Genomic DNA, 26,167 nt, shown 5'->3' with positions numbered 1-26,167 from the left:
TTAAATGAGCTAAGTTTGCAAAGTTAAGGCTATGGTAAGAGTTCTTTGTGCAGTTGGATGTTGTATTAAACCCTTTGCCATAGTTCCTTGATTGTCTATATTTTGCCAGTTAAATTTTGTGTCATTTTGACTTCTTAGCTCAGTTGGTCAGAGCATGGTGCCAGCATCACCGAGTTTGTGGGTTCAATCCTTGTGTGGGCCATTATATTAAGAGCTGGACTTGATGGTCCTTGTGGGTCCCTTCCTACCAAGAATATTCTTTGCATCTGTCCATGCTGAGAAGATCTGGTTGTTGTTTCTCCTGTGCACCAAATTCAAGCACAGGAACCTTTGGTTACCACCAGCATTGAAGTGTTCTGGGGTGTTACAGCCCTGCAGGCTCACAGTGGCCTCTTGTTTCCATAAGGCCCCAGAGTGTCCCACTGGTCCCTTGGTTCCATGGGCCCAAGAGTGCCACAACAATCCCCTTGGTTCCACAACTTCCCATGATGTCACACTGACCAATGTTTCCATAAGGATCTGGAGTGTCACACAGGTTTATGGCATTTGTCCTTGCTGCCCCTCACATCCCACTGCCCCACAAAGAGCCCCGAGCCACCCGTGAGGGACAGGCCCTGCTGGGCCAGGCCTGGGCTCAGGGCTTGGCCTTTCTGCTTCCTCCAACCCAGCCAGGGCTGGCTCAGCATTGCAGTTCCCTGCTCAGAGCCTTTGGCTCCCGGCAATCCTGGCCTCCAGGATCTGCTCTCACCAGTCCCTGGGGAGGCTTTGGCAGTCCCTGCCCTCAGTGGGGCCGATTGAAGCTCCAAGGGACTTGGAGTTTTGCTTCTGACTCCTTGAGCAGCTTCTTCAGCCTGAAGGAGGGACAAAGGAGGATCAGGGAAAGGAGAAGGAACCACGAGGTCAAGCACTCCCTGAATTCACAGCCCCCCCACCTATGGGATCATCACCTCCCATCCCACAGGTGACCGGGGAGGGGGAACTTGGCCAAGATATCGTGGGGGGGGTCCTTTTTGGGTTGCACTTTTTGAGGGAGGATGTTTGGAGAATGAAGAACTTCAAAGCTGAATGGAAAATGCCCCTTGGGGGGATACTGGGGTGTCCCAGCATCCCTACGTGAGGAGATGGAAACAGAGGGAACTTTTCATATTCCTGGCACTCCCAGCAGCCTGAAGAGGTCAGGGACTGAGCAGACAGGGGACCCCCAGTACAAGCGTGACCCCCAGCAGCTGGGACGGGGAGGAGCCCCTGAACACCAAAGGAGGGAGACCAGAGATGGGGAACACCTGGGAGGCATTTTCAGGGCTGAATCTTGGTGTTTGGGAGGTTTATATGAACCCCATGTCCTGGGTTGCAATGGAAGATGTAAGCAAAAGTATATATTCTATCACCATCTGTTAAAACCTGCTGGGGCAGTTTTCTTTATCTCTTTCATGAGCCATCCCTCATAACAGGTGGATATCTTCTGTTAATGGGCCAGCAGTTAAAACCAGGTGGGGCAGTGTTCTTTATCTCTTCCACCACCCATCCTTCCTCCAGGGGGATATCTTCTGTTAATGGGCCATTGAGTCTCACTGCAGGACTGATAAAATGACATCATCCCATTGTGAGATGCTCCAGCCAGGGGGAGGAGCCAAGCATTCCTGACTGGATATAATCTGAGAACCTAAACTCCACAGGCAGTCTTTCTCCACTGGATTCCAAGAGGAGATACCAGACCCATCTACAGCACCGGAACTTCTGAGGTAAGCTACAATCTTCTATGGGATCACTGCTTCAACAGAACCACATCAGTCACTCCAGGAGGAGTGCAGCCACCATTTAATCAAACTGCTACCAGCACCCTGACCAACGGGCTGTAAGGTTCTGACTTTGTTGGTGGGTTGTTTTGTTGTTGTTGGTTTTTTTCTTTTATACTGCTGCATTTTCATTTTCCTTCTTTAGTAAAGAACTTACATTCCTTTTCCCATAACATTACCTGAGAGCACTTTGATTTCAAGATTATAATAATTCGGAGGGGATGGGATGCTTACATTTTTATCCATTTCAGTGGAGATTTCTGCCTTCCTTAGCAAACTCCTTTCAAACCAAGACACCTCAAATGCCCAGGTGACTTCTAGAGATGGCCTTGGTAAGAGGAACCATCAAACTCATTGTTCTCATTCTTTGTATTTTTCCCCAAACCAGGATTTCCCATTCCCAAACCTTGGCTGGATGGAGGAGGAGGCTGTGAGGAAGAGGAAGACGTCCCAGGACACCCAGGCAGGTGAGCAGGAAGTCAGTGCCCCTTTCCCCCTCTCTCCTGCTCCATCTCCCAGCCCAGCCTGGCCCCCGGCTGCAGGACAACCCCGCTGCCGACACCGTCCTGCCGGGGACACACTGGGGGGATCTCCTTCCCCTTCCCTCTGGCACGGAGGCAAATCCCATCCTCTCCTTGTCCTTCCTCCCCCAGACAAGGAGCTGAGGATGGAGACCAGGGAGTACAAATACCCTCAGCAGAACCTCGTGGACAAGGCCGTTCTGAGCATCTCCACGGTGCAGGAATCCCACAGGGAGGAAAATCCCCAGAGATCCCACAGGAGGAGGGGCTCCAAACCCATCCCAGGGTGCTCTGAGGAGGAAAGACCCACCCTGTGCCGGGAAGGCGGCCGGAGATCCAGCCAGGGCTCTGAGCTGGTGGTCCATGAGCAGCTTCAGGATGGGGAGAAGCCCTACAAGTGCTTGGAGTGTGGGAAGAGCTTCAGCCAGAGCAACAGCCTGATCTGCCACCAGATGATCCACACTGGGGAATGGCCCTACAAGTGTGGGGAATGTGGGAAGGGCTTCAGCTGCAGCTCCCACCTCATCATCCACCAGCGCATCCACACTGGGGAGAGGCCCTACGAGTGTCCTGAGTGTGGGAAGAGGTTTCAGAGCAGCTCCCATCTCCTCAGGCACCAGCGGATTCACACGGATGAGACGCCCTTCCGCTGCCCTGACTGTGGGGAGGGCTTCAAGCAAAACTCCCACCTCATCACCCACCGATGCATCCACACTGGGGAGAGGCCCTATGAGTGTGGGGAATGTGGGAAGAGCTTCAGAAACAGGTCCGACCTCAATAAACACAAACGTATCCACACTGGGGAGAGACCCTACGGGTGTCCCCAGTGTGGGAAGAGCTTCACCCGGAGCTCTCACTTGACCAGACACCAACGGAGGCACCACTAAGGGAAGCCCTGCCAGTGCCCCAAGTGCAGGAAGAGCTTTCTCCACAGCTCCAGCTTCATCCCCCCTTGGAGAATCCACATTGGGAATAGACCTGGTGATCCGTGTTCCCTGGGATCCATGCTGGGAAGACACCTGTCCCATTTCCTGCTCATGGCAATGTCATGATGAGAGATCAAAGAACATGAGAGTCTGACCATGGCCCTGTCATTATATTCAATCCCATTTCAGGTCATTGCCAGGGGCGGGAAAAGGACTCCCTCTCTCTCACCAGAGGAGAAGAGTGTCCTTTCCTGGCAGGAGGAAATATGTGGCCAGGAAGAGCCAGTCAGTCGCATTTTAATTTTCCCTATGAATAGTTTGTCTTATCCCTTCTGTTATCCACATTGTTTCTGTTCCCGTTTGTTCCTTATCTTGTTGCTGTTCCAAATAAATTGTTCTTATCCCAGCCTGGGATCTTTGCCTTTTGTGCTTTCCATGGGAGGTGGGAGGGAAGCGAGCAGCAGCGCGGTTTCAGCAGGAGCAGGAAATTGGGGAATGCCATTCCTGAAGCCCAGCCCGTGGAAACTGAGCATCCCAGCTGGTGCCAGGCCGGGTTGCCATGGCAGCAGCCTTGGGAGCGGGTCCCTGGCTGGGGGCTGCGGGAACCTCTTCCCTCTGGTGCCCAGGGACAGGAGTGGAGGGAGCGGCTGGAGCTGAGGCGGGCAGGTTTAGGCTGGATGTGAGGAAAAGGTTTTTCCCGCGAGGCTGCTGGGGCTCTGAACAGGCTCCCCAGGGAAGGCTCCCAGCTCCAGGGCTGGCTGAGCTCCAGCAGCGTTTGGCCAGCGCTGCCAGGCCCAGGCTGGGATTGTTGGGGTGTCCTGTGCAGGGCCAGCAGTTGGACTGGAGGATCCCCATGGCTCCCTCCCAACTCAGCCAATTCTGTGGCTCTGGGATCCCATGAGCCTGGGGATGGGACTGCAAATGGTTGCCATGGCAACGGTCTCTGGCTCCAGGCCTGAGCTGGTGTCCATGGGAACCACCCCTGGCATGGGGTCTCCATGGAGCTGCCAAGGGACTGACCATAGCAACAGGGGCTGTGATGGTTGCCTACTACATTTCAGATTTGTTACAGGCCCTCAGATGGGCTCCAGGGCAACATTCCAAGTGTCTCCAAGCTATTCAGGAGCCGGAATGTCACAGGCACTCCTAGGGGCTACACAGAGACCTCCCAGGAGTCCCCAGGCTGCCAAAAGCTGGGATGTCACAGACACTCCCAGGGCTTCCTGTCATGGACAGAGTGGGAGCTTCAGGCAAAAGCTTTATTTCTTTATTGGAGAAACTCCTGCTGAGTCATGAGGTGGAGAAATGACACCCAGCAGCCACCATGGATCCTCAAACCCCTCCAGAGCACATAGACTTTTAAATTCCTTCTAAGAGAGGAGATCCAATCCCAGCCTCAGAGTTTGTCAAAGGTTTATGTGTAAAATGTATTGGACAGGTGGAAGTGAATCGTAATGCATCTTGTCCCATAAGATTAAAAATTGAGTATGAGATATATTTATACAAAGAACTGAGTGATTGATTGATTGATTTATGATTAGACAGATTTATTTGCACCACAGAGTAAATAAATAAAAAGTTATTTACTCCACAGCAGAGGAGCTATAACAATTATTAGACCATAGTGCCCTAGGAAACAGTTTTGAAGTAAACAGGGCCTTGCTGGTGTTTGAGCCCATTCCAGGCACAGCCTCCTGCTCCAGCAGGAACTGCCTTTCCTGTGCCATGGCCAGGGCAGATCCTGCTGCAGGAAAAGCCCCAGGCCAGCCCCAAGCCAGGGAAGGGCTCGGGCACAAGTGCAGAGTGCCGTGCTGGGAGCTGTGCCAGGGACAGCCTGAGGCACCAAAGGCACCTTGGCAGCAGCAGCTGCTCCCAGGCCATGGCCAGAAGGCTCCCTTGGCACCCCGGCCTGGTGGCCAGCACTGCAGAGCTGCTGCTTCAGGGCTCATTTCTGGCTGGGCTCTGAAAAGCCACTGCTGCTCCAGAAGCCTGACTGGGAAGCAATTGGCCCCAGCACCCTGGGGACAAGATAATAATGAAACAACTCTCCATCCCAGCAGAGACAAGGCAGGGGCAGAGGAAAGGGGAGAGCCAGGCCCAGGGGACATGGCTGCAGTGGTGATGGCTGTGAGGTCAGTGCCACTGCAGCAGCCTGGCTGGCCCTCAGCAGACATTCTGGCCAGGAGGGTTGTGAGGGCACCCAGCACATCAGAGAACCCACACAACAGCAATTCCATCCTTGGGGAGGGGAAGGGCTTTCACTGTGTCAGGTTGCACAGAGCTCCTGCTCTGGGAGCAGTTCTGGGATGGGGCATCCATTTCTCTGGAAAAGCAGCTGCAGTTTTGTGCCACTCTGATTGCAAAATATTTCCTCCTTCTAACAAATCCAAATCCACTTTTAGTCACTTTAAACATATTGATCCTTTTTCTGTCACTGCAAGACTTGGCAGAAAATAACTTTGACCAGTGTTTCCATTGTCACAGACCATGGAGAGGACCCAAAAATCTCCCAGGATGGGATTTGGAGGCCTCATCACATAAGCAGCAGGTAGAGGTTGAGGGCCCTGGACTGTGCAGCTGCAAGGCCCTGCCAGAGGCAACTTATGCAGCCCTTTGGCCATGGCTGCTGGCCCTGGGCCTGAGGCCAGCAGGGGACAAGTGACCCTGGCAGCCCTGGGGCCTCATTGCCTCCTTGTCCCTGCTCAGCAGCCTGGCAGGGGCCGCCCCATGGTGCTGCCCTTGGCATTGCACATCCCCACATGCCAGTGGCCCGGGAAGAGCCCTGAGCAATGAGGGAGGGACAGCATCTGCCTTGCCAGGGGCTGGGGCTCAGCCCTTGGCCCTTGCCATTCCTGAAACACATCCAGCTTTGCTCAGCACCACAGACACCTTTCCCTTGCTTGTCCCCAGCTGCCATCAGGGCCTCCAGTCTTCTGCTCTGCCTGGAACCTGGGGACGCTTTCTCACTCGTGTCTCTCATTTCAACTACAAGAAACTTCAGTGTTTCCATCTGACTTGGAGCTCTTGAGGAGTTTCTGGAGCACACTCTGAGGGGCTGAGTGTGATGCCAAGAGCCCCAAAGGCCTGAGAGGGTGATGAAAGTGCTGGTGCTGTGTCTGTGCTGCTGAGCTGGGCCGGGCTCCTGGCCCAGAGGCAGCTCCTGGCAAGGGCAGCGCTGCAGAGAGACAGCTCTGGCCAGGAGCAGCTCCTGAGCACAGCCCAGCAGGGCTGGGGCCCTGCCAGGGCAGCTCAGGGACACAGAGAGCAGGCCCAGACAGAGCTGCCAGGGGCTCAGCACTGGCAGGGGCTGTGGGATGTGCCAGAGGGGGCTGTGTCCCAGCAGCACCTCTGTGGCTGTGTCCTGGAGCCCCAGAGCAGCTGTGATGTCAGAAAGGGGCTGTGTGACAGCTCCGAGTGGGTTGTGTGAGGTCACAGATGGGGCTGTGACATCCCAGAGTTTGTTGTGTGAGGTCACTGAGCAGCTACGGTATCATAGAGGGGATCCTGTGACAGCACAGAGCAAGCTGTGATTTCAGAGTGTGGCTGTATGACATCACAGTGTGGGCTGGGTGATATCACTTAGTGGGTTGTGACATCACAGAGAGGACTATGACACTAGAGGTTAGATAGAGAATATCACAGAGAGGGTTGTGACATCACTGAGCAGACTGTGACACCACATGGTTGTGATATAAAATCCTAGAGTGGGCAGTGACATCATAGAAAAGCCATGTGACATCTCAGGACAGGTTGTATGACATCACAGTGCTGACTGTGACATCACAGAATGAACTATGACATCAAATGTGGCTGTGTGACATCACAGAACGCTGTGTGAAATCACAAGGTGGTTTTGTGGCATATGGGAAGAGCTGTGACTTCACAGAATGGTGGTGTGACATCCTTGGGCAGGTTGTGTGACACCACTGAGTGGGCTGTGACATCCCTGGTGGCTGTGTGACATCTCGAGGTCACTGGGGAGGTCACTCTGCCCCAACCTCCTTCACAGTTCCCCCCAGAGAAGTCCAACGCTGCCCTTGCAGCAGCCTGTCTGCACAGAAACACTCCCAGGGCTCTCTGCATTTCCCTTCCCTCACTCTTGCCTCACTCACACACCTCCCAACAACCCACTTGGTGCTTTCAGCTGCAAGGAGTTCAAAGCTTGTCTGTCCTTCAGCAGCTGCTCTAATTCAGCCTTCAGACAACTCTGGGGTTGTGTTTATTGTAGAACTCCCTGTGTGTCTGAAACATTCCTTGTGTGGCTCTGCCTTGGGGAAGGGGAACCTCCTTGGTGGCACCTTGGCCTTGGCACACACTTGAGGAGGGTGTCTGTTTTCCATGGGGAAACTCAGCAGTTTTAGATTGCTAAAATCAAAGAAGGAAAACCCCTCTTTGCCTGAGTGCAGCCAGTTCTGTGAGCAAAGCAGGTCCCAGGGGAGTGAGGAGAGACAGGATGGGGCTGGGGAATGTGGAGCAAGGTTGTCCCCACTGGGTCAGACCTCAAGGCACAGCTTCTCTGACCTGGCCAGGCCTCCTTAGGAGAGACCCTGGACCAATATCCATCACTGAATGCTGCAATCACCTCTGCTCTAAAGAGAACAGGAATAAAATACACCTTTTAAAATAGGAATACATATTTCTTAGAAGCTCTTTGAACTATTTCTCCATAACTGTTGTAGGAAACTTTGCAAAGAACTGCACCAGACCAGAGGGAAATCAAGGCACAGCCATGGTTTGTTAGGATTTGCTTGATCCTAATGAGCCCCGTGGTGCATTTGGAGCTGAGCCCTTCAACTTCAGGACCTGAGGAGAGACTGCACAAACCTTTCCAGGAGTTCAAGTCAGAGGAAACACCTAAAGTGTCTCCAGGCATTAATGGGTGCCACTGAGGTCCATCCCCAACACAGGCTCCTCATGGACTCCTTGGAGGAGAGAACTGGAGGCCAGGATTGCACAAAAACCTCCCAGAGACTCAGTGTGGGAAGGAAAATCCAAAGTAGCTGAAAAAGCCCTGAGTATCTCAAAGTGTTGATGAGCCCCACTGAGTGTCAATGCAAAGCTCCCAAGGGACTCATTAAAGCAGATAATTGGGGCCAGGATTGCACAAACTTCTCAGAGACTCAGGGTGGGAAGAAAAAAGGAAAGTGCCTTAAGAACCTGAAGTACCTTGAAGCATTAATGAGCCCCACTGAGTGTTGTTACTGACAAAGGCTCTCAAGGGACTAATTACAGCAGATAATTGGAGGCCAGGATTGCACAAAGCTCTCAGAGACTCCAAAGCAAAAGCCAAAGTCCTTTGAAAAAGCTGCAGTCCCTGGGAGCATGAAGGAGCCCCCAGGGCCATTCCTGAGCAAGGCTCCCCAGGGACTCCTTCCAGCAGATCCCTGAGGCCACTGGCATGTGGGCTAGGGGGGATGCTGAGGGCAGGCCAAGGGGGTGACAGTGGCCAGCCTTGCTGGGGCTGTGCCAGGAGGCCCCAGGGCCTCAGGACAAGGTGTCTCCTCACAGCCCTTGCTGGCACAGCATTGGCTGCTGTGGCCCAGGGCACCAAGCCTTGGCTTCTCTTTGTCCCCAGCTGTCATCAGTGCCTCCAGTTCTCTGCTCTGCCTGGGGCCTGGGGACACTTTCTCAGTCATGTCCCTCAGTGGGACCCATTAAAAGTGAAAGAAACTTTGGAGTTGGATTCTGACTTGGAGTTCTTGAGAGGTTTCTTCCCCTCCCTGTCAGGGACTGATGTTCAGGGCCTCAGCACAAAGCCCCAAGAGGCTCATTAAAGTCCTGCTGCTGTGTCTGTGCTGCTGAGCTGGGCCGGGCTCCTGGCACAGAGGCAGCTCCTGGAAACCAAGAAGAGCTTCAAAAGCACATTTCTCTTGCTGAGCAGCTCTTCTGCCAGCCCAGCAGGGCTGGGGCACTGCCTGCAGCCACCCTGGGCACAGCCCAGAGGCACAGAGAGCTTCAATCAGTCAGGGCTGGGAAGGTGCTGGGAAGTGCCTGGGGCAGAATCCCTGCCAGCCCTTGACACAGGAAGCCTCTGGCTGCAGGACAATGCAGCTGCAGCTCCTGGAGGCATCTCCTAAAGCTGGAACATGCCAGTGCCTACAGACTCTGTGAGTACATTCTCTGCCTGTCCCTTGTGCAGAGCAGCCAGGGGTGCCCAGGGCTGTCCTGCAGAGCAGGGTCCTGCAGCCCAGGGCGCTGTGCTGGGGCAGGGACTCTGCTGCCTGCCAGGGACAGCTCTCAGCCGGCCCGGGGAGCTGCTCCCAGCGCTGGGGAGAAGCTGTGGGGGGAAGGAGCCGCCCTGAGCAGGGCAGGGGCTGCTGCTGAGAGGGGCTGTGTGGGGCAGGGCTGCTCCCAGCTCCAGACCTGCCTGGGCACAGCTCCAGAGGACACTTCCCAAAAGAAGGTGAGACTGGAATTGCTGTAAAGATCAGGAGCTTTCCTGAGACTGTTTTCAATGTCTTGCTTTAAGCAGGGTGGGAAAGCTGGGATGATGACAAAAAGATTTTTGCTTTTTATATATGTTTAATATATTTTTAGATCTGTAAACTATTATTATATAGTTATAAAATGATAATCCTTAATTAACTCTATTAAACTACTATTATATACTTATATAACTATTATCTTTAATTAATTCTGGTATGTTTCCTAACCTTTCTCTTAGATTTTAGAACTATAATCTCATCTTCTAAATAGATTTCTGAAATACTGTATAGTCTTATCATCAGGGAGAGGAGCTACAAGAAGAACATTTTGTTTTTTAACCAGAATATGAACAGTCATAACAGAAAGTGGGGCAAAGAAACTCTTGAACCTACTCCAGTGGGTTGACCCTGGGGTGTGTAACTGGGGCAGCTGAATCTCCTATTGAATGTTTCTGTTAAATATCCTAATTAATCAATCTTAATAAATTGTTTAAATAAGGGGCCGGGTGTGCCTCAACCCCACTGGGACACCTGGAAGTTTCCAATAAAGGTCTGGTTTTTACTTTACTGTTCTAACACTGTTGCAAAGGTTTGGGATTTTTTTCTCTTTTGATTATAGACAAGAGGAGGATGAGAGAAGCAGAAGAGGAATTGTAATCCCAGAATCACAGAACATTCTGAGTTGAAGGGGACACAACAGGAACAGCAAAGTAATGTTGGAACATTTACAGAGATGCCAGGATTGTAAGTTTGGGTGCTCAGTCTCTCTGCTGGGAGCCTCCTAAACAGCCTAAATGCACTGCTCTGATATTGTCATTGGTATCTGGGGCTCTCAGGGAGGCTCTGGCATCTGCAGCAGCTGAGTCAGGCCCTGCCCTTGGGATTGCTGCCAGGCAGGTGTGTCCATGGGAATGGGGTGTCCCAGCTTCCCTGTGACCTGTGGGGCTGTGGGCAAAGCAGTCCATGGCAAAGGGGAATGAGCTGAGCCCCCTCCCTGAGATCCCATCATGGGCACACCTGGGGATCTCCTTGCTGTGTCCTTCCAAGCTCTGAGCTGCCCTCCTGGCTGCAAATCTGTGCCAGAGCCTCTCAGAGTTCCCTGAAAGTCCCACGGGGAAGGGCAGAGATGCCACAGCTGAGGAAATGCTGTTGGCTCTGCCAAGGGAGCCGTGAGTGTCCTTGGCAGAGGGGGGTGCTGAGACCTTGCCCAGAGACCTTTAGAGAGGGTGAGACATTCAGGGATCCCTCTGCTCTGGGCAGGGTCTGGTTTATGCCAGGGTGACACGGGAGTGTGACTGTGCTCTGATTCCAGCCAAAGGTGCAAACCCAGGGCAGTTGGGAACAAGTCCACCCAGCCCCTCACCTTCCCTAAGCCACAGGGAATCCTTTGCCTCTCACATCTCTCAGTGGGAAATTCTGAGTGCAGCAGGAATGCTGGGGATTTCTGACCTCAGAGAACCAGGAATGATCTCTGGGCAGTAAAACAATTCCTAAAACCAACTCCTGCTATACTTTAGAAGTGTGTGTGCAGATGGCAACAAGCCCTTCTGCATTAGAAGTGATTCCCCTTTAAAAATCCTGAATATCCAGCCTTTTCCCTCTCCTGCATGGCCACAAACCCAGGGCAGCAGGGCAGGGATGGCTCCTGGAGAGGCCCCAGGTACAGGCCTGGCTGCTCCTGGCACCGCACAGCTGGAGCACAGGCAGGGACCTGGGTGAAGATTTTCCCAGAGCAGAAACAAGGGTGGGTGAGTCCCAGTAGGATAATCTACACGGAATGGCCCAAGTTTGGCTCAAAGCAGCCTCTCCTGACTTGCCCCTGTCCTTTGTCCATGAACAGGTCCCCATGTGCAGCCACAGCAAATGTCCAACAGCAGCTCCATCAGCCACTTCCTCCTGCTGGCATTGGCAGACACGCGGCAGCTGCAGCTCCTGCACTTCTGCCTCTTCCTGGGCATCTCCCTGGCTGCCCTCCTGGGCAACGGCCTCATCATCAGCGCCGTAGCCTGCAGCCACCACCTGCACAGCCCCATGTTCTTCTTCCTGCTCAACCTGGCCCTCAGCGACCTGGGCTGCATCTGCACCACTGTGCCCAAAGCCATGCACAATTCCCTCTGGGACACCAGACACATCTCCTACACAGGATGTGAGGCACAAGTATTTTTCTTTCTGTTCTTCATCTCAGCAGAGCTTTCCCTCCTGACCATCATGTGCTACGACCGCTACGTGTCCATCTGCAAACCCCTGCACTACGGGACCCTCCTGGGCAGCAGAGCTTGTGCCCACATGGCAGCAGCTGCCTGGGCCAGTGCCTTTCTCAATGCTCTCATGCAAACAGCCAATACATTTTCCCTGCCCCTGTGCCAGGGCAATGCCCTGGGCCAGTTCTTCTGTGAAATCCCACAGATCCTCAAGCTCTCCTGCTCCAATTCCTACACTAGAGAACTTGGGCTCATTGCAATCAGTGTCTGTTTGGTATTTGTCTGTTTTTTGTTCATTATTTTCTCCTATGTGCAGATCTTCAGGGCTGTGCTGAGGATCCCCTCTGAGCAGGGACAGCACAAAGCCTTTTCCACCTGCCTCCCTCACCTGGCTGTGGTCTCCCTGTTCCTCAGCACTGCAGCATTTGCCTACCTGAAGCCCCCCTCCATCTCCTCCCCATCCCTGGATCTGGCAGTGTCAGTTCTGTACTCGGTGGTGCCTCCAGCCCTGAACCCCCTCATCTACAGCCTGAGGAACCAGGAGCTCAAGGCTGCAGTGTGGACACTGATGACTGGATGGTTTCGGAAACATTAAACTGCTGGCCAGTTTCTCCAAATCACTTGTAGTAAAAGTAATCTTTGATAATTCTTAGTGGTTTCATATTGGATGTTTTCTTTTTTAGAAAACTTAGTTTTACTTTTTAGAACTTCTCCACAATAAAATATCATTGTTTCTGCCATTTCTCATTTTGTCTCTCTCTCCGTCCTCCCTGTTGCCACAGACTGTATCAATAAGGAGCTGAGGTCTTGCTGGCTTTAAAGGAACTAAAGGATGTCCCAGCAAAGTTTTCTCCAGAGATTCCCCTTTTGTTCCCTTCTCTGGAACTGCAGCAGCAGTGTCTGTGTGCAGAGCTGGGGGCAGATCAGTGCTGGCACAGCAGCTGTGGCCAGGAGCAGCAGCACTTGGTGTTGCCAGTGCTGCTCCCGTGCCACTGCCCCGCTGCCCTCCTGGCCCTGGTGTTGCTGCAGGGCCTGAGTGCTCTCGGGGCCGGGCACAGCCCTGGGGGTGGCAGTGCCGGGGCTGCAGCAGGGACAGGCCATGGGCACTGCTGGGGCAGCGCTGACGCCTCAGGGCAGGGCCTGGGGGCTCCAGGCTCCTTGCCCAGGCTCTCTCAAGAACACGGCCAGGCCAAAGCTCAGCACAGAAAACCCCCGTGAGCAGCCCCAGGGTGGCCGTGGGCAGGCTGGGGGCAAACAGCATGGCTGGGGCTCTGCAAGGTCCCTGGGGGAGACGGGAAGGAGCAGCAGAGCAGGGGCTGATCCATCCCCACTGTGCTGGACACCCCAGGGCAGCGTCCCAGAGCGTCCTCATGGAGCTGCCAACAACATCCCCCCTGTGCAGCCCTGGCCTCTCCCCCAGCTCAGAGAGGTGCCACATCCTTGCAGGCACAGACACGGCAGCACTGGCTCAGGAGCCCCTGTTTGCACTGCCCAGAGCAGGTGTCAGCACCCCCATGGTGCTGCTGTGGGGAGATGAACCTGAGGGGGCACAAATGCCATCAGCCCCTGGGGCCAGGAAGGGCTGGGGGACGGGAGGGAAAGCACTCAGGTTTGTCGTGGCCTCTGGAGTCACACAGAAAGTTTGTTCCCATGAGCTGTGAGTTTCCTGTGCCACTGCAGACGTTGTTGCTCAGGACCAGGAAATCCCAACCCTCTGAATCACACCTGGGATCGAGATTAGTGGAACTGCTGGAATGACAAGGACTGGAATGCTGGTGGAAAAGCCTGCACTAATTTAATTAACCCAATTTCCTGATGGAAAATAATACAGGAATTTCCTTTCTGGAATTGGAAAAGCAAGGAAACATTTTTTTAGGAGGTGTCATAGGCACTCCCAGACTGGAGGTCTCCCTAACCCATCCTTTCTGGATTGAGGAATGGAAGTTCCTGGGATGAGCCAGGATTAACAAACCTCTCCGTCAGGTGTGTGTTCCAGGATTTTCCCAGGTTTTCCCAGCTCAGGTGAGTCATGTGCAGCATTCCAAAGGGATGGAGCTGTTAAGTGGGAAATCTATGATTTTCCCAGATTTTTTCCCATTTTTTCCCAGCCCAGGTGAGTCGTGTGCAGCATTCCAAAAGGATTTGTTAAAACCAGGAAGGATTTTGTTCCCCGTGGGTATAAAACTGTCTCCAAAACCCTCCCAGAAAGGCCAAATCACGATTTTAGCAGCTTTTTCCACCTCCACTGGGTGAACCAAAACTGCTGAGTGTGGTGTCACCCACTGGCTGGTCCTTGGGGAAATCTTCTCCTCGCTCCCCGGATGGTCCTAGGAGGGTCCCGGTGTCCCCTTGGATAGCCCTTGCTAAAACGCGATGGGGTTTCCTCAGGGAAGTGACAGACCCAAGAGCGACTTGCTTTCTGCAGCTGGTGCTGCAGGAGACGCTTCTCCAGGGAACCAGGGAACCAGGGAACCGCTGGCAGAGCTCCCTGTTGGGCCCCACCTGTCGCGGCGAGCGGAGGTGGTCAGGGTGCCGTGACCTTCCCAGGGAAGCGTCTCCTGTGGCACTTCCCCTGGGCGCACAGGCACGCTTGCCTTGCCCCCGTGATTCAGCTGCGAGTCCTTCAAAGGGCTTTTGGAATGGCCACTGTTCCTCGGGTGCTGCCGAAGAAAAGAGACGGGAGGCACCGTGTGGGGTTCCAAGGAGGTCTTTATTCTTCTCTCCCGAAGAGTCCCAGAGACGACAACTGGCCCGGGCTCAGTGAGAGTAGGGATTATATGGGAAAAGCAGGGGGTGGGGTGGAGCAACAGGGACAATGGTCTGAGGAGTCAGGGGTGGAACAAGGGGGAAGGGCCAACAGGGTAAAAATAATATGCATACAGGGGGAAAGACATGTTGGGAACCACTTAACGTGTGGCTGTAAAAATGACAGCTCCCCATCGAGGCCTTTAGCCTCTGGGGGAGAGCGGTCAGTGAAAGCCTCCTATGGGCTTTTCCTCCAGGGGAGAGTGGCTACAGCATTGGCTGCTTCCTCGGCCCCCACAGTTCCCAGTATCCAGTTAACATCTCACAGTTCTTGGCATCATTCGGGCCCAACAAAGGGTTTACAATAGGAAACAACTGGTCCACTGTACCCTGTAAGGCTCCACTAGCAATTTCTCCCTGCACATGTGCTCTGACCATCTTCATCACCAACTCCTTATCTGTTTTCCTTAGCGCTGTCATCATGAAATCACCTCAGTCTGGGTCTCGGTTCTTGACTATTAACTCCAATCTTTTTGCCACTTTGCTAGGGTTTTCTCTATAATTATGAACTTCTTCCTGCCAGTTATTCAGGTCACCAGTAGAAAAGGGGATCTTCACCCACACAGCTTCTCCTGTGGGACCCACTGCTTGCCTTAAGGGGGTGACTAAAGGCAAAGCTTTCTTGGTTTTATTCCTTGTACATGTTGTCACTGGCATCCCCACACTTGTCCCCTCACCAGGATTATTCACCTCATTTTCACTTCCATTTAATTGAGGGAGAGGACTGGTTGCTTGACGGGGAAGGTAGAGCTGGCCTGGAATAACTCGGCTGTGAGTCTTGGATATCTATAACAGTGTCGTCCTCGCGCTTTTTTGCCAGTTTCAAACATCTCTGCCCTAAACTACATGCTGAACAACATCTCTTTATTTTCCACCTGTTATCTCTTTCCAAAGGAAGGACCAAAGTCTCCTGGGGGTCTAAATCAAAGCCATATTCTTTGTGCCACTCAGGTTTATTCTTCAGGGTAAAAAAATGTGTCTGCACATATCACTTGGTCTCATTTGTCTTCTTTTCTTAAAAATAACATCAACTGTAACAGTGGATGATCATTTAAAGTTCCATTAGGCAGTCCATTTTCACCACTTTCTAATTTTTACCAAGCCTACCGTTGGTTACAGTATTTACTCAAATCACTTTGCTTCGAAAAATGACCCTCTGGGATTCCTCCCAAGTCTTTCTAATGTGCTAAAATACATTCTAGTGGACACTTCGTGCCTTGGCCCAGATGTTCCTTGTCTGTGTCACACCTGTGAATTTAGAATGGCCACCAGCCGGGACATGTCCCAAGGGGGCCATTCCAGATTCTGTGACAGGCCCCGTGCCCTTCCTGCTGCGGCTGCATCGGCAGCCCTGGGGGCTCCTTCTGCTGCCCTGAGCCTGCAGAGCAGGGCAGCGTTTGCTGATGGTTTGAGGCGTTCCTAAAGATCCTGTTGGGCTGTCTAAGACACTTTGGGCAAGGGATTCCTTCCAACCTGGGCCACTTTGGGGGGGATGGGGGCAGCCCAAGGGCAGGTGGCAGTGTGTGCAAGGGCCCTTTGTGACATATGGTCACCATGGGATGGAAATGGACAGGGTGTCAGAGAGCCCTTTGTGACATGTGGTGACATAGGAGCTGGCGGTGACAGGGCCATGCCACAGTGCCCAGTGCACGCGACGGGACAGGACGCGGCAGAGCGGTGCTGTGAGGAGCCCCCGCACAGCGCACTCGTTTGTGTCGGACCCGGAGCTTTTCTGAGCCGTTATTCCTACAGGTGACCTCGAGGCCAGACCACAGGACTTGCTGACCTGTGGCCTTGCCAAGGCTTCTTTTCTTAAGGTTCTCTTGAGGGCAGATTGTGGGACTTGGTGACCCGGAGCTTTTCCAAGGTGTCGCCCATCCCTGCAGTCACTGCCCTTGAAACCAGACCACAATCCCTGTCAAGGAGCCTCCTGTCCTTGTGGCAGGAGCCCTCAAGACCCAAGTGCAGGACTTGTTGTCCTGCAGTCTTGCCAGGACTTCAGTCTTGCAGGTGCCTTCCAGGCACGACTGCAGGACTTGCTGACTTGAGCTTTCCCAAGCCATCTCTCCTGCAAGTACCATAAATCCAGTCCCTGCCATGGAGCAGCGACCCCCAAGAGTGCCCAAGCTGGCCTGGGTTGAGGAGGAGGAAGGAGAAGGCCCTGGAGCTGTCCTGGCACAGGAGTCTGAAGAGGTGCAGGAGTTCCAGGCACCACAGGAGGGTGAGTTGCAGAGCTCGGCCTTAGGGCTAGTGCCTGTGTCCAGCTTGGCCCCATCCCATTCCATGCCATGCCATGCCATCCCCTGGTGCTGTTCCTATGGAAAGGATGGGAGAGTCCTGAAGAAGACCTGGAGCAGCGACCCCCAAGAGTGCTCAAGCTGGCCTGGGTGGAGGAGGAGGAGGAGGAAGAGGAAGAAGGCCCTGGAGCTGCCCCAGGACCAGAGACTGAAGAGGTGCAGCAGTTCCAGCCGCTGGAGGAGGGTGAGTGGCAGAGCTGGGCCACAGGGCTGGTGCCTGCAGTCATCTTGGCCCCATCCCATCCCATTGCATCCCATCTCATCCCATCCCACCCTGTCCTGTGGAGACACACCCATGGACAGGATAAAAGAGGGACTGGTGCTGCCCCCCCAGCAGTGGCTGTGCTCCATCCCCTGAGCCACCCCAGGGCTGTCCCTGCCTGGGGAGTGCAGGGCTGGGCTGTGTTCTCCAGCCTCTCCCGCAGCCCCTCAGCTCTCGCTGCTCTTTGCCAGATGCAGCCATGGACCAGACACAAGAGCAGGAGCCTGCCCGTGGCCGCTTCCGAAGAGCAGCGCAGGTACCTGCAGCCATCCCCACCTGGGCTGGGCCTGCTGGCACTGCTCAGCCCAGCAGTGGAGCTTGGAGCACTCCATGGAACATCCCTGATGTTTCCATCTCCTGCCCTTCTCCTACAGCTGGTTTGCAACTTCATCAAGAGAATTCGGGAGGAAGGGACCAGTGCCATGGCCACTGGGGTCAGACCATATTCGTACATCTTCAACACCAAGGCCACTGCTGCCCTGCTGGATATGCTTGTAGAGGAGGGTTTTTACAGTCAAAAGCAAGTAAGCAGCCTGTGGCCAGGGTTTGATGCTCCAGGGATCGCTTGGCCTCCCAAGCCACACCTGTTGATCGCTCGAAGCCTTTGAGGCCATTGCAGCGTGGTGAGAAGGGAAGCACTTCTCTGGGGAAGCTGGGGACATTCCTGACTCCCTGTGGCAGCTTTCCAAGTCTCCCCTTGTGCTTTCTCCAGGTGCCTGCCATGGTGAGGTACATCCACCAGTGGCTCATGGCCAATCAGTTCTCTGAGCACAGGCTGAACAGGACCCTGCTGGATCTGAGCGAGGCACAGCCCACTGATGTGGTCATTGCTCTCCTGCGTGTGGCCCCAACGTGTGACAGGTACGGGGCCCACGTGCCCAGAGGGCTCAGGGCTCCTCAGCCCATCAGCCTGCACAGCCCTGCCCAGGTGTCTGAGCAACAGAGACTTCCAGGGCCCTGTGTACCTGGGACCTTTCCCAGCCCTGCTCCATCGGCCCCTGAGCCTGCTGCCATGCCATGCCCCTTCAGGCCCTGTCCCTGCAGGCCTGGGCTGCCTGGGTGCTGCTGCCAGCGAGGGGCAGCAGGCAGAGGCAGAGCTGGCAGCCAGCTCAGCTCCCCATTGCTGCCCAGGCCACGGGGATGTGTCTGAGACCCCCGTGAGACAGAGCTGTCGCCCCGCAGAGCTGCTATGACCATGTGGAAGACGATCTTGTGCTCGCCCAGGACAGCGGAGCAGGCATACCTGATAGTCCTCGATGTGCTGGGGAACTGGCCAGAGCACAGCACGCGCACCTCTGATGGAGACAACACGGGTGTCTTTGCCCTGGCTGTGAGTTTCTGCAACTGGCCTTTGCTCAGCCCATGGCCAGCCGTGTCTTCAGCAGCTCTGTTTCCTCCTTCCCCCACTGCATCTCCCTGCCTCAGGCACCAGGCTGAAACCTGGCCTAGGGGCAGCTTCAGGGGCACCAGGCCTGATGCTCCCCAAGGGTTTCCCCTGACCTCTCCCTGCCACACTCAGGCCCTGACACTCGGACACCTCGGCACTGAGCACTGTCTCTGGGTTCTCTGTCCTCTGCAGGCAACTGTGCTGATGTGGAAGATCCTTCAGATGCCCTGCGTCCCACATGTAGTGACAGTGCATTTCCCCCGCCTCTTTGTGCATCTGCTCTTCCAAGTGTTCTTCAGCACTTTGGAGATGCCAGAGGATCTCAATGCCTTCTGGAAGGGATGCCAGGAGCAACACGGCCTTGCCATCAGCCCCAACAGGTGCTCCATCCCACTCCTCCTGTCCCTGCCATGTCTCCACGGCAGGAGCCAGTGCTCCCAGCGTGACCTGGGCTTTGCTGTGCACACAGCTTTGCAGTGCAGGCCCTGAAGTCCCTGCTCTGCCAAATGCATCGTGAGGAAGTGGTGGTGGAAATGGAACACAAGCATGGCTGGGACAAGCTGCTCAGTGCTGACACCCACCACTATGCCGTGGGTCTGCTGGCCAGGTGAGACCCCCTTCTCCCCACTGCCTCTGACATTTGTGCCCTGTGCTGAAGTTTCCCAACACAGTCCCCACTGTTGTGGGCCAGAGGGCCTCGTCACCAAGGGACAGCTAAGGAGACTGGAAAAGGCTGGGAGAGGCGGGTGCCCACAAGGAGTCACCTCCCCAAGGGCCCAGGTCCCCTTGCAGGATGTTGCTCAAAGATCAGAACTCTGTGAATCAGTCCTGGGAGATGTTTGTCCCCCTGGCTCACAGTCTGGGCTACTTTTTCACCCTGGCAGGGAGATGTTGTCTGCCTCTATCCCCTTGTGTTCCCGCATTGTTCCCTACCTGCTCCAGCTGCTCAGCACACAGGAGGCACGCTGGGATCTGCCTGCCCTGGCATTCCTTGTGGAGGTGAGCCCCATGGCCAAAAGTGCCTCCCTGCAGAGCTGCCTGCCACCTCTCTGCCCTCTCACAGCTGCAGCTGCCTGGGATGGTGCCCATGCCCTGTGCTGCTGCCCGGGCCCCGCCCTGTGTTGGTTCTGGGCTCCTGCCAGCTGGCTCCCCTGTCACTGCCCTGTGCCTTTCAGATCCTGGACTACCTGGACTTGAGCGAACGCAGTGCTAACAGAGTCCTGGAAATCTTCTCAAGGCACCTGAGTAGCGAGAGCAGGGACAAGCGTCACCTGGCACTCAGGGCCCTTTTCAAGTTGATTGATGATCCCTCGATGGTGAGAAGTGGGCAGTGGCTGAAGCAGTGCTGGGGAACGCAGTCACTTGGGCTCGGCTGGGCTTCGGGCACCGAGGCAGCTGCTCCCAGCTCTCCTGCCTCCTGCTTCAGCTGCCTGAGTGCTTTGGGACAGGCCTTTGGCCTCTTGGCCCTGTGGCAGCAGGGTGGCGTTTCACAGACTTGTCTTCCACACAGGCTGAAAAAATGCAGAGCCTGACTGAAAGTCTTGTGGAGCTCCTGTGGGATGCAGATGGAGAGATAGTTAGGAAGGCAATCATGGTGCTCAGCTTTATAGTTTTGGACAAGGACATGCTGATACCCAGCCACATGGCTCTGCAGCTGGCTGAGGCACTCCTGCCACTCTTTGACCACGTAAGGCTCTGTGCCCCCAGCCGAGGCCACTGGGTGCTGCCCAGACACTTGGTGCCCTGGGGATTTGCCCACCTGCGCCCTGCTGAGCCCCATGCAGACAGGGCTGAGGTGTTTTTTCCTTCCTTTCATATAGGATAATAGCCAGGTGCAGCTGGTGTCCATATTATTCTTCCGATCGCTGATGACTGTTCTAACGGAAAAGGAAAAAAAGGCCCTGAAGTCACACGTGCACCAGAGCCTGCTGCCACTCTTCTTCCACTGCCATGACGAGAACCAGCAGGTGGCGGAGGTGAGGACTCCCGGGCTGCTGCTGTCACCCGGGCACGGGGCTCGGCTGCCTCCTGCCCTGGCACCTTGCCGGCTGCAGCCTCCTCCAGGCCTTGGCACACAAATGCGGGTCCTGTGTCCTGGCTTGTGGGGCCATCTGCGGGTCTCTGCTGCTCTCCAGGCTTCTTGGGCAACGCTGCTTTGTGCGGCTGAGTTCCTGAAGAGGAGAGATCTGGAAAGACCAGTGAAGAAGAAGAAGCTGTGGATGATCACCGAGTGCCTGGTAAGGACGGCTTGGAAGGCCCAGCCTCAGCCTGGAGAAGCCCCCTGTCTCCGGCGCTCGGTGTGTGGGGCTGGCAGCTGTGCCCCTGCCCAGTGCCGCAGCCGGCCACACGGCTTCTTCTCCAGGCTCCTGTGGCCCCGAGCCGGGTGCCAATGGAGCCCCACACTGGGGCTGCGGGCAGGGGCGGCACCGCGGCTCCCCGGGCAGCAGCCGGCCCTCTGCCCCCTCCAGAGCCCGGCGCCAGCGGCTGCTGGCCGGGCCTCAGGGCTGGGCGGGCACGGGAGGCCGGGGCTGGCCGCAGAGGCAGAGCCCGCACCAACCCTTCCCTCCTGCCTCTCTCTCCAGCTGGGACAGGATGAGAGGCGAGCGGCCGAGCAGCTGCGCCGGGCCCTGCCGTACCTGCAGAGCCCGCAGGAGCCCCTGCAAGAGGCGGCCATCAGGTTCATCGGTGAGCCACGAGCCCGGGCTCCCTCCCCGCCCCGCCGCAGCTCGGCCCCGGCCCCGGCTGCTGCCCCGGCAGCGGCACCCGGGCCCGGCGCCCTGGAGCCCCGGCTGCCCTCGGGGCTGCTGCTGCCGGCCTCTGGCAGCCGTGCCCTTGGGCTGAGTCAGGATGCGGCAAGGGCCCGGGCTGAGCCCTGCCGGGGCGGGAGGCCGTGTGGCCACAGGGCTGGCAGCGCCGCTGGCAGGGAGCTGTGCCGCTGGGGCCCTGACAGGCTCTGTGTTCTCAGGGATGGCCGGGCGGCTCCTGAGGGGGCAGAAGGAAGAGATGCAGCTCATTTACAAATGTGAGTGAGGGCAGCGGGCTGGCAGTGGGGCTGGCAGGTGGAGCTGCAGGTCCTGGCCTGGCTGCGGAGGGCTCTGCTCCCCGTGTGGATGAGGGGCGGCGTGAGAAGAGCACACCGAGATTTCAGGGGCACATGGGGCATTCGTGGCCAGCAGCTTCAGGCTGATCCCCTTGGTCCCTGCTCCCTGCTGGCCATGGCAAGAGCCGACTGGGATGGCCCTGGCAGGGGGCTATCCGTGGGCCCTCACCGGTCTGGGATCTGACCGTGCCTCTGTTCGTCTCTCTTCCAGCCCTTGTGAACATGGTGGATGGCAGCAGCCCTGCCATTGTAAACCTGGCAATTCAAACACTGTACATCCTACAGGCAATAGAGAGGGCTCGATATTCCGTCTTTGATAACCTGCAAGATCAGCTCCGCAGGGCATGGAGGACAAAGCCTCGTCTGTCGGGCCTAGGCTGGCTGTGCTGCTGGAGCTCTGCAGAGAGCTGATCTGGCAGGCTCTGTCTGCTGGGCACCACCTGATAGAGCAGCGATTTTCCTTTTCTCTAGCATTGTTCCTTTATTTTTTTTTTCCTTATGTATATAAATATAGCATATTACATAGGCATATAGTTATAATAGGCAGTCTCACAAGACCTTTTTTTTGCTACCCATGGTGTACAGGGCATAGGGGAAGAGAGGTGTCATGAATAAAATCTCTCAAGAAATCCAGCCCAGATGAAATACTGTGTTTAGTTATGTACAGTTAATGTTCTTATCCCATTTGTAAACCTTGTACCCCTTGTTTGCTCCGATGGTTATTAGTAATGTTAATTACTTACCAGTTTCTGAAGTGTTTTAAAGGTTCTTATGAGACATTCCTGTACCCTTTCCCCTTACTTCCCTGCTACCTTGTAACAGAGCTGCTCCCATGGGGGCTAAATCCAACTAACAAAAGCAACCCATTAGAAAGGTATGCCACAGAAGGAGGCAACTCCCATGGTCGTTGCTGTGCCACACTAGAACAAAGAAACTCCCAGGAAGCTGTGTAACCGAGTAAAATGCAAACTAAGGCGTGCAGGACACCAAAACAATGAGCTAACAGAGGAATAAAAGGACAATGAAACATATTTGAGCAAGCTATGATGCAAGATCATCTCCCTGCATCACCTAAACCTGCTTAGAAACCATCTTCCTGCATCACCATGAGCTAAAGAGGACTGGAAAGGACTGACAGCCCTAGACAGCGAACCACGACGACAGGTCCCTGGCTACTCTCATGAGGATGGAAGCCCCAGCTCTGCAGTGTGTGCTGCAAAGCTGAATTGTGTCTCCTCCTTGGAGCTGACAGTGTGGGAACAGCTGTGATGCAAGCAATCCCTTGGGCCCCCCCCACCCCAAGAGCTGAATCCTAATAAAGGCATCAAACAGGAGTTTTGTCTCCTGGCCAATTTCTTTCAATTACCATGTGCCGCACAGGCCGTGGCCGAGGGGGCCTGGACCCACCCGGAGCTCCTCCCGGAGCCCAGCGGACTCCAGCTCAGCGGGGGCCGGCAGCGGGGCACGGCTTAGGCTCGGCAAGGTGTGAGCAGCCGTGGTCCGGCCCAGCCTCAGCCGGGGTCCCGCAGCCTCCCGTCCCCACCCGGTCACTGCTGGGGCCAGCCCGGCCCCGCCAGGCCGAGCCTGTGCGATTCAGCCCTTCTGGGACACAGGGCCAGAAAGGCTTCAGCCCTGAAGCAGCAGGCTTTGAGTTCAAGCCTTGGGAAGCACTTGCCAAAGGCTTGATGGCAATTCATACGTTCATCAAGTCACCCCACTGAAAGTTATGTTTCTAGAATCTTCCCGTGTCTCTCCCCCGATTGGTTGCAATTCGTCGCAGTATTTTGCATCTTTCTAACCCCAGTCTGTGTCTGGACCCATGCCCTCAGACTGCGCCCTCACACCTCCCCTAGATATTGTTGTGTCTGCCCCTAGGCCTGGTCTTTGCACTTTGCTCCTGTGCTGCGCAGGCTTTATGGGCCTCATCCCTACTTGATTTTCCTATTCCAGTTGGTTCTGGGGACTCCAGTGAACCCGCTCCTTTAATTTCCTCCTCGGTTGCCCGGGTGTCAGGGGACCCTGAAGCTTTAAGGATTGTTGTGGCCACTGTCAGCACGACTGCAAGGGCCGCAGTGCAGCGGGGCCCGGCCCGACCGGCAGCCGGGTACCTCCTCAAAGGTGGAAGCAAGAGAGAGATTTCCCGGGCTTGCCTGTCTGCAAAATGTCAATCTCACAGAGGTGGATCCAGCTTTTTAAATGCTTTAATAGGTAGTCAGTTCCCACAGCTAGCCAGCTCTTGGATTTTGCTTGGCACAGGGGCAGCTCTCGCTTAGCAGCTCCTCTCAGTAAAATCATTTCCATGGGGGGCTTCTTCCCTGCTCACCAAATAGCAATTCATGCAAAAGCAGCACAAACTGTTCTTCCTGTCCTCCTATCTTTGCCAGAGAGTGCCTTTCAAAGGGATAATAATTGGGAATGGGGGGGTTTACATTTTCCATTGCAAAGGAGCCTCCTGCTCCTTCTTCTTTCAAACGAAGACACACACGGTCTCCTTTTGCACCTTCACTTGGCCCCAGCCACTCCTGATCATTTGAAGGAGCGGCTCAGAAGAAGGGGCTGCAATCCCCCAAGGCCTGGGCTGCTCCAGGCTGGTCCTGGTGCCTTGGGCTGTTGAAGAGGTGTGGAGTGCCCTTTGTGACACAGGCACGGGGTGCTGGGGTGGCCTTTGTGACACAGGCACGGGGTGCCGGGGTGCCCTTTGTGACACAGACACGGGGTGCTGGGGTGCCCTTTGTGACACAGGCACGGGGTGCCAGGGTGGCCTTTGTGACACAGGCACGGGGTGCCGGGGTGGCCTTTGTGACACAGACACGGGGTGCTGGGGTGGCCTTTGTGACACAGGCACGGGGTGCCGGGGTGCCCTTTGTGACACAGACACGGGGTGCTGGGGTGGCCTTTGTGACACAGGCACGGGGTGCCAGGGTGCCCTTTGTGACACAGGCACGGTGCGTCAGGGCCCGTGGTGACGCGGGACCTTGCGGTGCCCAAAGTCCATTGTGACATGGCAGAGCCCCTCCCCAGCTGGGGGGTATATAAAGGGCTTGTGGGGCCTGGGTCAGTCCCAGGACAGTGGCTGTGTCCAGGTACCTGTGTGTGCCAGAGGACTGCAGGCACGGAGGAGGAGAAGGCGAAGCCCAAGTCCCAGCCCCCCAGGCCCTGGCCCGGCTCACAGAGAGCCCAGGCCTTGAGGGAGCAGCAGGAGGAGGCTGAGAGGGCAAGCAGAGGGAGGAGAGGAGCCGTGGAGTCCTGCGCTGAGGAAGAGCCAGAGCTCTGCCGAGGAGAAATGAACAAGTTCCAGCAAGGGACTCCAGGGGAAGCCTGCACTGAGCCACAGCTGTCCCCAGGAGAAGCCCAGAGCTGCCAGGAGCTCTCTGAGTGGGATGAAGGCCTTGAGCAAGAGCTGGTCCAAGTATGGGGGAGATACTGGCATTTCCGGGACTGGGATGAGGGCAGGGAGCAAGAGCCCTCCCCAGCTGTCTCCGAGTGGGGCGAGTGCAGGGAGCAGGATCCGTGGCAGGCGGACAGCGATCACTGTCAGGAATTCTCAGATTGGGAAGAATCTCCTGAGCAGCGGCTGTCCCCAGGAGAAGGCACGAGCCGCCGGGCACTCTTGGACTGGGAAGCTTGCCGCAAGCAAGAGCTGTCCCAGGATGGCCAGGAGGTGACTGGAGGCAAAGCAAAGAGAAAATCCTCCAGGTCCAGCTGGGATGATGACAGTGATGGAGAGCTGGCTCAGGACAGCAGGGAATACTGCGACATCCTGTGCAGCCAGCTCAAGGCCTGGCAGTGGGAGGACGATGACTGGGATGAGGTGAGCGTCCTGGAGCTGCACGAGGAAGGAGAAGAGGCCAGGCAGCAGAGACTGGCAGATTTAGCCCGAGAGGGAATCTTGCTGCCTGTCCCTCGAGAAGCTTGGGTGGAGTGCCAGGAGCCCGAGCTGTGCCCACAAGAGCAACTCTGTGCCGGGCCTGGCCCTCTGGCAGCCCAAGCCACGGTGGAAGATGTCTCTTCTCCTGGGCAGCTGCTTCCCCACAGGAAAGGCCGCTCGCTCTTGAGGTGGGCACTGCGGGCACTGCTGGCGCTGCGGGGGCTGTGGGGGCCGTTCCACTGTCCCTGCCTGGCGGCACAGCCACAGGATCAGCACCCGCTGCCAGCAGCGCCGGGCTGCAGATGGTGGCTGCCCCGCGGCCTGCCCGGCGCCCCGAGGGAGCCGCACGGGCTGCCCCGGCCTGCGCTGGCCCTGCGGGCCGAGCCGGCCCCGGCCGCTCTGCGGCACCCCCGGGGCGGCTCCCCAAGGGCACATGGCAGCCCAAAGCGGCACCCGAAGGGGGACCCTCGCTGCCGGGGCTCAGCGCCGCATCCCGGCCCATCGTCCGGCCGGGAAGGCACCTGGAAAGTCATCGGCTCCCAGCGGCAGCCTGGCACTGCCAGCGGCACCCCTGCACCG

General features: G+C 55.9%; 3 protein-coding genes across 4 annotated transcripts in view; all 3 read left to right on the top strand.

Annotated features, from left to right (window-relative positions):
- LOC147646520 (uncharacterized) overlaps positions 1–26,167 on the top strand; it is a 319,904-nt gene that overhangs the window by 20,041 nt on the left and 273,696 nt on the right. Inside the window, 1 exon segment of the mRNA XM_086873319.1 lies at positions 2,704–3,191. Coding sequence (XP_086729445.1) covers positions 2,704–3,191 — 488 coding nt within the window.
- Positions 8,424–12,609, top strand: LOC111945972 (olfactory receptor 14J1-like). The gene is made up of 3 exons (XM_086873359.1): positions 8,424–9,350; positions 10,288–10,412; positions 11,509–12,609. The coding sequence occupies exons 2-3, from the start codon at positions 10,382–10,384 to the stop codon at positions 12,462–12,464; spliced, it is 987 nt and encodes a 328-aa protein (XP_086729485.1). The 5' UTR covers positions 8,424–9,350; positions 10,288–10,381; the 3' UTR covers positions 12,465–12,609.
- Positions 16,278–22,353, top strand: LOC147646531 (maestro heat-like repeat-containing protein family member 7). 2 transcript variants are annotated; one of them, XM_086873320.1, is made up of 16 exons: positions 16,290–16,895; positions 17,000–17,155; positions 17,425–17,489; positions 17,608–17,757; positions 17,946–18,094; positions 18,416–18,563; positions 18,813–19,000; positions 19,090–19,227; positions 19,505–19,619; positions 19,796–19,936; positions 20,131–20,307; positions 20,441–20,596; positions 20,756–20,857; positions 21,203–21,305; positions 21,586–21,642; positions 21,932–22,353. In XM_086873320.1, the coding sequence occupies exons 1-16, from the start codon at positions 16,772–16,774 to the stop codon at positions 22,129–22,131; spliced, it is 2,169 nt and encodes a 722-aa protein (XP_086729446.1). In that variant the 5' UTR covers positions 16,290–16,771; the 3' UTR covers positions 22,132–22,353. The 2 variants fall into 2 exon arrangements, with proteins under 2 accessions (XP_086729448.1, XP_086729446.1); XM_086873322.1 differs by lacking the exon at positions 21,203–21,305 and having other exon boundaries at positions 16,278–16,895.

Source organism: Cyanistes caeruleus, unplaced genomic scaffold, assembly GCF_971803275.1.
Source record: "Cyanistes caeruleus unplaced genomic scaffold, bCyaCae1.hap1.1 HAP1_SCAFFOLD_94, whole genome shotgun sequence".
Taxonomy (NCBI): domain Eukaryota; kingdom Metazoa; phylum Chordata; class Aves; order Passeriformes; family Paridae; genus Cyanistes; species Cyanistes caeruleus.
The sequence above is the reverse complement of the archived record's forward strand: the minus strand, read 5'-3'. Positions and strand labels throughout refer to the sequence as shown.

What these genes read in the sequence shown, in the direction of transcription:
- LOC111945972 (XM_086873359.1), top strand. Translation starts at nt 10,382, where the DNA reads ATGTTGGAACATTTACAGAGATGCCAGGATT. An exon ending in TTTACAGAGATGCCAGGATT is followed by an intron (nt 10,413 to 11,508) that starts GTAAGTTTGGGT and finishes GTCCATGAACAG; the next exon opens with GTCCCCATGTGCAGCCACAG.
- LOC147646531 (XM_086873320.1), top strand. Translation starts at nt 16,772, where the DNA reads ATGGAGCAGCGACCCCCAAGAGTGCCCAAGCTGGCCTGGGTTGAGGAG. An exon ending in GGATGATCACCGAGTGCCTG is followed by an intron (nt 20,858 to 21,202) that starts GTAAGGACGGCT and finishes CTCTCTCTCCAG; the next exon opens with CTGGGACAGGATGAGAGGCG. An exon ending in GATGCAGCTCATTTACAAAT is followed by an intron (nt 21,643 to 21,931) that starts GTGAGTGAGGGC and finishes TCTCTCTTCCAG; the next exon opens with CCCTTGTGAACATGGTGGAT.